Below are 14,218 nucleotides of genomic sequence, written 5' to 3'. Positions count from 1 at the left end.
GAATGTTTAATCTGTCAACAAGCTCTGCTTCACCTTCATTGCTCTGGTTGGTGTAGCGCTATCCTATCGCGTGCAGAGGGAGTTTGAAAGACAACCGTTTATCCCGCCCCTCGGATTGAGCTGTCTATGGTGAGTTTCCAGACCAAACATCTTGATGTGGGTCAGGCTTGTCAGGCTAAAAAAATGCATCTTTTACATCAACAATGTTCCCACAGCATAGGGTTTAACAGGCCACAGACAGACAGACACACAGAGTTCAGAAATCAATATTTGGTCGAATAACCCTGATTCTGTGTCTTGGTATGCTCTCCACCAGTCTTTCACATTGATGTAGGGTGACTTTATGCTACTCCTGGTGCAAACATTTGCGCAGCTCAGATTTGTTTGATGGCTTGTGACCATCTATCTTCCTCTTGATCACATTCCAGAGGTTTTCAATGGGGTTCAGGTCTGGAGATTGGGCTGGCCATGACAGGGTCTTGATCTGGTGGTCCTCCATCCACACCTTGATTGACCTGGCTGTGTGGCATGGAGCATTGTCCCGCTGGAAAAAACAGTCCTCAGAGTTGTGGAACATTGTCAGAGCAGAAGGAAGCCAGTTTTCTTCCAGGACAACCTTGTATGTGGTTTGATTTATGCGTCCTTCACAAAGACAAATCTGCCTGATTCCAGCCTAGCTGAAGCACCCCCAGATCATCACCAATCCTCCACCAAATTTCACAGTGGCTGGACACACTCCAGGCCTTCATCTAACCAATAGATGACCAGGAGTTGGACAAAGCTGATAATTGGACTCATCAGAGAAGATGACCTTACTCCAGTCCTCTATAGTCCAATTCTTATGGTCTCTTGCAAACCTCACTCTGGCTCTTCTTTGCTTCACATTCATGATGGGCTTTTTTCTAGCTTTGCACGACTTTAGCCCTGCCCTAGGAGTAGGCATGGGTATCGTTAAAGGTGCCAATGTACAAAAATTGAGGTAAAAATATCCAAAAAATGACCTACACGCATCAAAAGAATGAGAAGAAATAAGGGCGATGATGTCATTAAAAAAATGTCATGTTATAGTGCTGCAGAGATATCAACCTTAATTAGCAGTAGCATTACTAGCCCCGGCCCGACAGGTGTCGTAATACCAGTCTCGGCCATGGGAGGCGGTATGGGGGCAACATAACCACCAGCCAACCTGCAATACACGAATAACTCACACAGCTTGTGGGCGTACTTGAACCTGATGTCAATCGTGTGGAAAGTACAGCCCACTACTTCATTTCAGTTCAGGGAAGAGAGCGGATGGATGGCCGAAGTCCTTGGCCCCTTAAATGTTAAATGTTTCTGATATGATAAAAATAGCTGTTTTACCTGACCGGAAAAAGCCGAAGTGCACGCGCCCTGGCGACTGTGTCCCGTCCCGTCATAATAAAAGTCCCGGTACTCACGGCCGTGTGTTTGTGTAACAATCGCTCCAGCGGCCGTGCTCAGCTCCACAACACTCGGTCCTACTCTGCTTTCCACTACAGTAACGTTAATAACCGCATCCATGAACATGATTTCTGCCCGAGTCCTATTATCCACCGGCTGTGAGGTGAAGACCACATGTCCCAAGATGCTACGCTCACACTTGGCGTCATCAAACTACGCCTTTGTTTAGAATAGGCGCCCTCTAATGGACGGAAAGTTGCATAGTGCACCTTTAAGGTTTTACCGGTATTACTACTCTTACCGATACTGCTTATCGATCCGGTACTTTAACAGTATTCTTATTGGTTCTTTTTGTTATACCTTTTTATAATAAACAAAAAAATTAAGAACATAATTAACATTGCTTTATAATCTGAACATGCAAAATATCTATAGCAAAATAAAGAGCAATGTTTGAACAAACATTTATATGCGATAAGAACAAGAACAAAGCACAAACAAATGGTCAAATAAATATACAATAAAACAAAGATACAAATGAAATACAATGCTTTAATCTCAGGAAGGTCTAACATTACTGTTCAGGTAATGGCCTACAGAAGACATCTAAAAAAGTAATCAAATATAAAATAACTGTATAGAGTTTACTGTACAAATTGATAGATTAAGTCTAAAGCTGCGAGTATCTTTCTTTTTGCCTTTTGTTGTTTGATTCACATTAATGACACAATCGTCAGGGTTTATTAGACGCTGCCCCTTTAAGAACGAATGCAGATCTAATAATACAAATTATATTTTCTCCAAACTATTAATGCCCCTTTTAAGACATAAACTGTGTTAAAGTGAATACTCTTTAAGCTCTCATTTTGACATAGGCTATTTGCTGTGTGTATTTGATGGTTTAGACGCGCACAAGAAGACTAAAGTACTATAATGTGCAAGTTAAGGTCGGATTTGAAGCGCACGCGCATAAGCCGCCTTAGAGTTGGAAACTCTTGCGCAGATATTTATGCTTTTAATAGCTTTATCTATTTATTATCAAACACGTCCCGCTATTTAGCAACAGAGACTGCTTTTTAAAATAATCACTGATGTACTGATTGTGCTGATTCTGATGTAAAGTTTGGGGTTTAGGGGGAACATGAAAGCCCCAAAACACCACTGACACCATCATGAAAGCCCAAAAACACCACTGACATCTTCTTTAAAGCCCAAAAACACCACTGACACCTTCATGAAAGCCCAAAAACTCCACTGACACTATCATGAAGACTCAAAAACACCACTGACACCTTCATGAAGACTCAAAAACACCACTGACACCTTCATGAAGACTCAAAAACACCACTGACACCATCATGAAGACTCAAAAACACCACTGACACCTTCATGAAGACTCAAAAACACCACTGACACCATCATGAAGACTCAAAAACTCCACTGACACCTTCATGAAGACTCAAAAACACTACTGACACCTTAATGAAGGCCCAAAAACATCACTGACAACTTCATGAAAGCCCAAAAACTCCACTGACACCTTCATGAAGGCCCCAAAACACCAATGACACCTTCATGAAAGCCCCAAAACTCCAATAACACCTTCATGAAAGCCCAAAAACACCAATGACACCTTCATGAAGGCCCCAAAACTCCAATAACACCTTCATGAAAGCCCAAAAACACCAATGACACCTTCATGAAGGCCCCAAAACTCCAATAACACCTTCATGAAAGCCCCAAAACTCCAATAACACCTTCATGAAAGCCCCAAAACAACAATGACACCTTCATGAAAGCCCAAAAACACCAATGACACCATCATGAAAACAAACACCACTGACACCATCATGAAAGCTCATAAACACCCATGACACCATCATGAAAACACAAACACCACTGACACCATCATGAAAGCACAAAAACACCACTGACACCATCATGAAAACACAAAAACACCACTGACACCTTCATGAAAGCACAACAACACCACTGACACCTTCATGAAAGCTCAAAAACACCACTGACACCATCATGAAAGCACAAAAACACCACTGACACCATCATGAAAGCACAACAACACCACTGACACCATCATGAAAGCACAACAACACCACTGACACCATCATGAAAGCTCAAAAACACCACTGACACCATCATGAAAGCCCCAAAACTCCACTGACACCTTCGTGAAAGCTCAAAAACACCAATGACACCATCATGAAAGCACAAAAACACCACTGACACCATCATGAAAGCACAAAAACACCACTGACACCTTCATGAAAGCACAACAACACCACTGACACCATCATGAAAGCTCAAAAACACCACTGACACCATCATGAAAGCACAACAACACCACTGACACCTTCATGAAAGCACAACAACACCACTGACACCATCATGAAAGCACAACAACACCACTGACACCTTCATGAAAGCACAACAACACCACTGACACCATCATGAAAGCACAACAACACCACTGACACCTTCATGAAAGCACAACAACACCACTGACACCATCATGAAAGCACAACAACACCACTGACACCATCATGAAAGCTCAAAAACACCACTGACACCATCATGAAAGCACAACAACACCACTGACACCATCATGAAAGCCCCAAAACACCACTGACACCTTCGTGAAAGCTCAAAAACACCAGTGACACCATCATGAAAGCACAACAACACCACTGACACCACCATGAAAGCAAAACAACACCACTGACACCATCATGAAAGCACAAAAACACAACTGACACCATCATGAAAGCACAAAAACACCACTGACACCATCATGAAAGCACAAAAACACCACTGACGCCATCATGAAAGCTCAAAACACCACTGACACCATCATGAAAACACAACAACACCACTGACACCATCATGAAAACACAACAACACCACTGACACCATCATGAAAGCACAAAAACACAACTGACACCATCATGAAAGCACAACAACACCACTGACACCATCATGAAAGCACAAAAACACCACTGACACCATCATGAAAGCACAACAACACCACTGACACCATCATGAAAGCACAAAAACACAACTGACACCATCATGAAAGCACAAAAACACCACTGACGCCATCATGAAAGCTCAAAACACCACTGACACCATCATGAAAGCTCAAAAACACCACTGACACCATCATGAAAACACAAAAAACACCACTGACACCTTCATGAAAGCTCAAAAACACCACTGACACCATCATGAAAGCTCAAAAACACCACTGACACCATCATGAAAACACAAAAACACCACTGACACCATCATGAAAGCTCAAAAACACCACTGACACCATCATGAAAACACAAAAACACCACTGACACCTTCATGAAAGCACAAAAACACCACTGACACCATCATGAAAGCTCAAAAACACCACTGACACCATCATGAAAACACAAAAACACCACTGACACCATCATGAAAACACAAAAACACCACTGACACCTTCATGAAAGCACAACAACACCACTGACACCATCATGAAAGCTCAAAAACACCACTGACACCATCATGAAAGCTCAAAAACACCACTGACACCATCATGAAAACACAAAAACACCACTGACACCATCATGAAAGCACAACAACACCACTGACACCATCATGAAAGCTCAAAAACACCACTGACACCATCATGAAAACACAAAAACACCACTGACACCATCATGAAAACACAAAAACACCACTGACACCTTCATGAAAGCACAAAAACACCACTGACACCTTCATGAAAGCACAAAAACACCACTGACACCATCATGAAAGCTCAAAAACACCACTGACACCATCATGAAAACACAAACACCATGACACCTTCATGAAAGCACAAACACCACTGACACCATCATGAAAACACAAAAACACCACTGACACCATCATGAAAACACAAACACCACTGACACCATCATGAAAACACAAAAACACCACTGACACCATCATGAAAGCACAAAAACACCACTGACACCTTCATGAAAGCACAAAAACACCACTGACACCATCATGAAAACACAAAAACACCACTGACACCTTCATCAAAAAGCACAAAAACACCACTGACACCTTCATGAAAGCTCAAAAACACCACTGACACCATCATGAAAGCACAAACACCACTGACACCATCATGAAAGCTCAAAAACACCACTGACACCTTCATGAAAACACAAAAACACCACTGACACCATCATGAAAGCTCAAAAACACCACTGACACCATCATGAAAGCTCAAAAACACCACTGACACCATCATGAAAGCTCAAAAACAACACTGACACCATCATGAAAACACAAAAACACCACTGACACCATCATGAAAACACAAAAACACCACTGACACCATCATGAAAGCTCAAAAACACCACTGACACCATCATGAAAACACAAACACCACTGACACCTTCATGAAAGCTCAAAAACACCACTGACACCATCATGAAAGCTCAAAAACACCACTGACACCATCATGAAAACACAAAAACACCACTGACACCATCATGAAAGCTCAAAAACACCACTGACACCATCATGAAAACACAAACACCATGACACCTTCATGAAAGCACAAACACCACTGACACCATCATGAAAACACAAAAACACCACTGACACCATCATGAAAACACAAACACCACTGACACCTTCATGAAAGCTCAAAAACACCACTGACACCTTCATGAAAGCTCAAAAACACCACTGACACCATCATGAAAGCTCAAAAACACCACTGACACCATCATGAAAACACAAAAACACCACTGACACCATCATGAAAACACAAAAACACCACTGACACCATCATGAAAGCTCAAAAACACCACTGACACCATCATGAAAGCTCAAAAACACCACTGACACCATCATGAAAACACAAAAACACCACTGACACCATCATGAAAGCTCAAAAACAACACTGACACCATCATGAAAACACAAAAACACCACTGACACCATCATGAAAACACAAAAACACCACTGACACCATCATGAAAACACAAAAACACCACTGACACCATCATGAAAGCCGCACTGACAGCATCATGGTATCTCGTCTGACCAATCCAATAACAGCCCAGTGATAACACGCAGATACCATCATTTACTCACTTGAGTCCTAATCCGTGTAGATGTTGTCCTATGAGCCTGATCACATCCTCGTCGCTCTGGGACAGTCGTTTCTTCTTCTTTATATTGCTGTCAGAAGCCGGGCTCTCGGTGGACGGCAGCCCGTTATTAGCGGAGGACAGCAGCCCGTTGGAGTGCACCGCTACCGCGGACGAGGACTCTCCGTTCCTGCAGGGCATCTGCGGCTCCGGCTCCTGTCCTCCCGTCCCGTTGGCCTGCATGTTATAAAACGCGTTTACAGTGGCGGATCTGCGCGACTGAGAGCTGTTGTTGAGACGGATGGCCGAGTGCTGGTGGGGGGTTGGGAGAGACGCCGCAGAGAGGCCCGTGATCCCGGCTGCAGACGCCCCGCTCTCTCCTGCTCCCTCCGCCGCCGAGACTCGGCTTTTCTTCCGCGGGGGCGGCGAAGCTCCGCTGGTTTCCGAGTCGGAGGAAGAGGCAGCGGAGGCCAGAGTTTCCTCGCCGACAATGTCAGAGTCGAGATGCCTCACGGGCTTAATATCAGCGCGATTACAGTCACGGAAGCCGCTGCCGTTCGCTCGCTCCTCTTGTTATTGTTTGTCAGTGAACAGCTGCAAGTCCATTACGGACGTCCGTGCGCGATGACGTCACAGGAAGCGCCGCAACAACCTTGAACTCTCTCGAATCATAAAACAGCTCACTCCAGAAAAGTACTGACACTTAATCCTTGTGCAGCTCGTCACAACAATAAGTTTTTGTTTTTTAATAGAAAATACAGAGTTGACTTGTTTATAATACGCCGTTTGTGTCTATAATACACACAAATTAGAACAACAATCCCCTGTCAACAGAATACTGAGGAAAAAACTTAGTTAAAGGGATAGTTCACCCAAAAAATGAAATTTGGCCCATGATTTACTCACCCTCAAGTCACCCTATGTGTATATGACATTCTTCTTTCAGACGAATACAATCAGTTATATTAAAAAAGCCAGGACTCTTCAAAGCTTTATAATGGCAGTGAATGGCTGTTTCTGTGTGAAGCCCATAAAAGTGCATCTATCCATCATAAAAAAAATATTCAACACAGCTCTGTGGGGTTAATAAAGGCCTTCTGAAGCGAATCAATGCGTTTGTGTAATGAAAATAACTTAACAATAACTTGCAAACGAAAGAAAGAAAAAGATAAAGATAGTAGGGAAAGGAAAAAAAAGAACATGTGCAAGAAATTTGTTTATAAATTGCAAATTAAAGTCGAATGGTGTAGAAATATTTGGTTTGTTGTTGGTTAACGTACATTTTTGGATATCAATTTTGCTAAAATGAAATTAAATATAGGCTACACTACCAGTAAAAAGTGTGTCCAAATATTTGACTGGTAGTGTATAACAAACAAAAATAGCATCATCTACAGATTTAGTGTCCTAAAGTAAAGTTTTTAAAAGTGGTCAAATGTTATTGAAATCTCACTTGTTATGAAGTAAAAAAAATAAAAAAAATGGGGAGAGATAATTATGATGTCAAACTAACCTAAACTGTAGCATATATCTGGCTTTAATGCAGTTCACCAAAATCACACAAAAACGTTATGAAAAATTTCAGTAAAAATCCGTAACCAAATTGCAAATAGTAATTATATCAATATTACAGAATTACGACTTACCAGAAACAAATTACCCCCAAGAAAAATGTCACTATTATAGTGTAAATATAGATTTAAGTAATATTAATGAACATGTACTTAATTAGGCAATGTAATTGTGCATAATTTATAGTTATTAGTAACTACATGGAACCGTGTTTCCAAATAAAACAAAATAAATATGAATATATGATGAATAAAACTGTATGTAACACATTTTATTTAGTACGTTTTAATTGTATTTAATGTTTTAAATTTCACGATTGGTGATTTTTGAAAGAAATTGACACATTTTTATTCTTCTTCAAATGTTACTGTATGTTTGTGCTTTTGGTGGCTATAGCGATCAGTTTTTTTGCAGTGAATTTGTGATGTTGTAAAATGGTGACTTACCATGGACAGGACGAAAACATTCTCCATTTATGACAGTGCAGAAAAAAAGTTGGGTTTGTTGGTCTTAGCTGGTCTCCCAGGACAGTCCCATAATGTAATTATTACATCTACAATTACACTGTTGACCCTTCCCATACACCTTAACCCACCTTAAAGGGTTAGTTCACCCAAAAATGAAATTTATGTCATTAATGACTCACCCCAATGTCGTTCCACACCCGTAAGACCTCCGTTCATCTTCGTAGTTGACAATGCTGAATAAAGTCGTAGTTTTTGTTAATTTTGGTCCCAAATGTATTTTCAATGCTTCAAGAGACTCTAATTAACCCGCTGATGTCTCATATGGACTACTCTGATTATGTTTTTATTCCCTTTCTGGACATGGACAGTATAGTGTGCATACACTTAGATACGCTCTCGGACTAAATATAAAATATCTTAAACTGTGTGTGAAGATGAACGGAGGTCTTACGGGTGTGGACCGACATTAGGGGGAGGAGTTAATGACATCAATTTCATTTTTGGGTGAACTAACCCTTTAAACCTACCCAGACTGTATCCAAACTCAGTACAAGAGTTTTTTAAACCTTAGCACAATCAGTACATTGCACTAAACATTTGTTTATGTAAGTAGTAATTAAAGACACTTAATAAAAAGTGTGACCAGTGCCTAAACTCCTTTAAGACCAGACCAGCAAAACACCTAAGGCCTGGTTTTAATGTTTTATAGTGAGGGAGTAATGCAAACAAAGATTATTCACTATTTGCCCTTACAAAAAAACATCATTGTGAAACATTTATCAGTATCAGATTTCCTTGAAACAGCAGAACTTTGTATGTTATCTTATTTTATCAATGACAGTGTTGTAATCCCATGTGACCAACACGTTATTGTAGTAGCAACAATTGGAGTAGCTATGGTATTTGGAGAACCATTATATAAAATATTTGTAAAATTGAAAATCTTAGTTGAAGAAAGAGTTAATGTTTCTCTTTTAACCCAAGAACAACCTTTTTAACACTTCAATTAAACACATGGGTTCAAATAATCAATCTCACACAGCATCAGGTAACAGATCATTCAAAGTGCCATTTTATTCCATATCTAAGGATAATTCAAAAATATCAAATTTTAGTCTGGTATCAAACCACAGAGATCGGCCACAATGTCATGCCTTCATAAACCATTTTAACATACGAAAGTCGAAAACAGATTTCTGCTTGCCGACACAGCACGTCCCTGACACTGGTAATAAATGAACTGTTTGGCCAGTTTTTAAGACACACCATTCCAGCCTAACGTTCGTTCTCTTTGTACAATACTCTTAATAACTACAACTTTTACATCGTAATATAAAAATATGACTTGCTGGGAGAGGAGGGCTCTTTTTAAAACTGTACTGGAGAGCATAATGGCGTAAAAGAATAAACTATTGCACATTCATCTAATCTTTGAGGAAAGACACCGTGGGGAATATATTCTGAATTAAGAAACATTCATCCCTGCAATACTGCCATGAGTGTAGTGCACACACACACACCGAACCCGTTCACAGTGATACTCCTGCACCCCTGCGTCCTCTGAGTACCACGAACTGACGCACATAGTGGCTTGTATTTGGCACATGAGGAACACTTTACTAGAACGACACAAAGGTGGGTCCAAAAGTCTGAGACCAGCAGTAAAAGTGCTTCTGTTTTTATTCTTACATTAAATATATACTTGTAGCTAGTGTTGTGTTAACTGTCACCACCTTGAGGATATTATAGGTCTTCCTGCAAGTCCACACTTTCCTGAGGTAATTTGGGTAGAAGTCTGGCATAAAAGCGCTTCGAGGGCACATATTGACTGCAAAGGGGCTGCTCACAAGCACTCTTGATGAAACATAAAATGACAAATGGGACACTGGGCCTTAGTTGTAATTCATGAAAGCTTTGCAATACAGACCAAAGATTGGTCATTTTTAAAGACATACTCAGCAGATTATTAAAAAAAAAGTTTACATTAGCTGTAAAGAAAATTTACTGAACAATTTTTTTTAAGATGTATAAAAAAATTTAGACTGGGTAAACCCAGCCGGTGATTTGATGTCGTCCTGCAGCTCAGTCAGGAAACCTGTACATTCATTTCTACTGCTTTTGTCACACTTTTGCAGGAACCAATCAGACTGGTTTATCCACCTGGCACGCTATTGGCGGGTTTAACACGATGACAGATTGAGAAGCGGTGGGTCGTTGCCCGTTCATCACGCCTCTTGTGGTCTGATTGGTTGAGGAACTATCCAATTGTGTACAGAGTCATTCAAATAATGCCCGTTGATCACGCCTCTTGTGCAGTAGAAAATACAGAGCAGACTCCCCAGACCAATGTTCAATCTTAAATTGAGTTTGGTCTGGTGATAGCCAGACAAACAAAATATATATTTTACTAAACAATTTGAAATTTAAAATTGCTGCAAAAATCAAAGCCATGTCTAAGCAAGTTGTGTTCCAAATTTTACGTTGAGCACACAAAATTGTAGATGTTTTTAAGTCATCACTAATGGGAGTTGCTCGATTTCATCCTTGATTGGTTCGTCAAAGTTTGGTGTTGCCAACTAACGTTTTTGGTTAAAGATTGCACGGCCACATGAATTAAAAATAATGATGTGCACAGATAAATCCATTATAATAAGCACTGCAACATTCTATAAAAAATAAAAATTAGGGATGCACGATGAATCGGCCCAATAAGAAATGTTGGCCGATATATTAAAGCTGATAAATAATGGATTATTTCCTTCAGCTGATGCCATGATGGTTTTAAATTGCTTGAAATATGATTGAAATCACTTCAAAATAGAAAAATACAGTTCAGTGCAACATATCGGCTACATAAAATTAAAATGATAACATTATAATTATGTGTTTGGGACATGGCTTTTAATGGTGAGACTTTTGTTTTTGTAAAAAAAATTATACACATTTGGATTTTTAAATTTAGACTGCTAAAATATCTGATTGGAGACAAGGCCAAATTAAAACACAAATCATCCTGCTACTAAGACAGTGACTGCTAACAGGCTATGTATTATATAATTATTTAAATAATATTTAAAGTCCTAGAACCGTATGGGTATTTCCAGGCTTAAACTGAATAAAACTCATGATTTGATGTGGTCTCAGACTTTAGAACCCTGTGTATATCCATTATAAATGGCTAAAAAGTGAACAAAGAAAAGGTGACTATAGACTAAACGCATGTCGACAAACACACACACACAAACACAGACGCACGCACACACACACACTTCCATTAGACGCAAAGGCAGTCAGTATGCTTTCCTACGCAGGCATTCAGAGTGGCTTTTCAATGGCAAAAAACATTCAGATATATCTGGACATTCAGGGTAATTATTAAATAATAAAGGATTAAATAATAAAAGGATTTCAAATAAAAGAGGAACAAAAATAGGTTTCTTTGAGCAGCGCAGTGTGTAATATACAGTAGAGTTCATTGTATTCTTTGCGGTATGAGTTTAAAAACAACCTCCTCTCAAACTGTTTATCACTTCAGCAGCCTATTAAAATCATTCAACTTTTGTTTCATTCATTCATGGCCGTGCACACTTTCAAACGTTATATTAGTAGTACTTCTCTTATGTAAACCGAAAGTCTGTCTCGTTTGTTTCCCTCCAAAATTTCTTTCCTCAGGCTAATAAATAGAGAAAACACATTTGAAAGTACTAATTACTGGAGCACATGTACTCGGCAGAAGAGGTATGACGTGAGGTGTGCGCGAGCAATTTTGAAGAGTACGACAGTGTGTGTGTGTGTATGTGTGTGCGTGTTGGTCAAGAGCTGTCCACCACTTGGTGCGGCAGGGTGACAAAAGAGCCATTAATGAAGGAGCCTTGTTTTTCACGTCCCTTTAAGAAGTAGGTGAGCAGCTCTCCTTTCCCCTTGACAAATATTGGTCCTCTCCTCACAAAGCGGAAGCCATAGTCCTTCAGGATGCAGTAGCAGTCCTCCACCACCTGGGGGAAGCAGAGTTTGTTTAGCTGGAATACAGCAGTGTGACAATTACACTACAGTAATGAGTCTTAAAACCCTGAAACGAGTTCGCATTTTCATTCCAAACTTCGGCTCTATCCTCCCGACTTCAAGGTTTTTGATAGATATTTTTTAAAGATTTATACTGAAATACAGTATAAGATTTTTTAAGCTTTACATATCTTGAACAAGGGCCATTTCTAACAAATCGACAGCAAGACTGAGTACAAGTAGTTAGCAACACTTACTACATTTCCGTTCATTTAAAAGGTCTGTCATCATTTACTCACCCTTTCGTTCATTTCGGAAAACAAAACAAAAAACATTTTGAATGAAATCCGAGAGATTTCTGTCCCTCAATTTACAGCTATGCAACTGATGCTTCAAAAAGTTCATAAAGAGATTTCATTTATGCTTTAATTCCCATATAAACACTGATCAGCGAAACATAAAGCTCAACCGTACTTGCTTGGTTTATTCATATAAACCGGCATTGTCTCCTCAAAATATTTGGACTAAACTACTCAATTAATATGGATTTTATAATATGGTTTTATGATCTCTTTATGAACTTTTTGAAGCGTCAAAGTGGTAGTTGCGTAGACTGTCAATGGAGGGACAGAAATATCTCAAATTTCATTACAAATATATTTATTTGTGTCCTAAAGATGAACGGTAGTCTTATGGGTATAGAACAACACGATGATGATTAAATGATTAATTTTGGGGTGAGCTAACACTTTAAACAGCCTTTTTTAATGATCAGGGCCCGTATTTATCAAACATCTTAGAATTACTCACAAGAACACTTCTAAGAATTGACTTAAGAGTAAAAAAATTCTTGGCTCAAAGCTGCGCTTAAAAGTTAGTTATCAAGCATCCCAATCATACTTTAAGTAAAGTGTAGGACTAAATCTGAAGTGCTAGTCTTAGAGTGGATTCACGACACTTTGCTGTGCCACAAATGGGATTTTGGATGATGTCATAGGCATGAACCAATCACTGAATAGATGTCCTTATTTAAGAATATCCTCAGATAAATTCACATTGAATGGTGAAATTCCTAAGAGGAGTTTACATCCAACACACTTTTGACAATAAAGAGTTTTCAAGAGAATACATTATAATATACACATTTTAAATGAAAGATAAACATGTTTTCATCCATTTAATTACATTTTTTAAACTGGTGTGCTGTTAAATGATCCGCCTATATAGCCTAGATTTTTTTAAATATATAATCAGCCACCATGGATTCCAAAAGAAAACCGACATGGCAGGAGGAAGAAGCGATCACTACTACCTGCTGAATTACTCGAACAGTGTTTGTTTTTGTTTTTTTTAAATAAAACCCAACATTAACCAGCGCTGACAAAGATGATATCTGCTCTGTCCAAATGATACCGTTTGATTAACTTGTCGTCAAACATTTCGAACACATTCTCCCTCTCTTGAAAGATTTGCGCACGTCTCTGTCTCCTCAGCGCCATCACAAGCCCCTACTGGACACTCTTGACCACCTGAGAGACCTCTCGAGCCGTCTTAAAAAACTGGGAGAGTAAGAGTGATTCTTAGCTTTAAGAAATTTGATAACTTGCTTTTATA

At 39.6% G+C, this 14,218-nt stretch overlaps 2 protein-coding genes across 4 annotated transcripts in view; both read right to left on the bottom strand.

The window, feature by feature from the left end:
• The window catches only part of wdr26a (WD repeat domain 26a), a 41,931-nt gene extending 34,337 nt beyond the window's left edge, over positions 1–7,594 (bottom strand). The window contains exon 1 of one of the 2 annotated variants that reach the window (XM_067449352.1): positions 6,568–7,594. In XM_067449352.1, the coding sequence (XP_067305453.1) occupies positions 6,568–6,806 (239 nt within the window). In that variant the 5' untranslated portion in view covers positions 6,807–7,594. The remainder of the gene's footprint in view (positions 1–6,567) is intronic. The other variant, XM_067449351.1, reaches the window with a different exon arrangement.
• A 2,052-nt stretch (positions 7,595–9,646) lies between these two features.
• The window catches only part of adcy3a (adenylate cyclase 3a), a 60,661-nt gene continuing 56,089 nt past the window's right edge, over positions 9,647–14,218 (bottom strand). For both annotated transcript variants that reach the window (XM_067449341.1, XM_067449342.1), the window contains exon 20: positions 9,647–12,597. In XM_067449341.1, the coding sequence (XP_067305442.1) occupies positions 12,415–12,597 (183 nt within the window). In that variant the 3' untranslated portion in view covers positions 9,647–12,414. The remainder of the gene's footprint in view (positions 12,598–14,218) is intronic.

This window comes from Pseudorasbora parva, chromosome 7 (genome assembly GCF_024679245.1).
Source record: "Pseudorasbora parva isolate DD20220531a chromosome 7, ASM2467924v1, whole genome shotgun sequence".
NCBI classification, from domain to species: Eukaryota; Metazoa; Chordata; class Actinopteri; order Cypriniformes; family Gobionidae; genus Pseudorasbora; species Pseudorasbora parva.
Note: the sequence above shows the minus strand (reverse complement) of the source record. Positions and strands in the feature narration are given on the sequence as shown.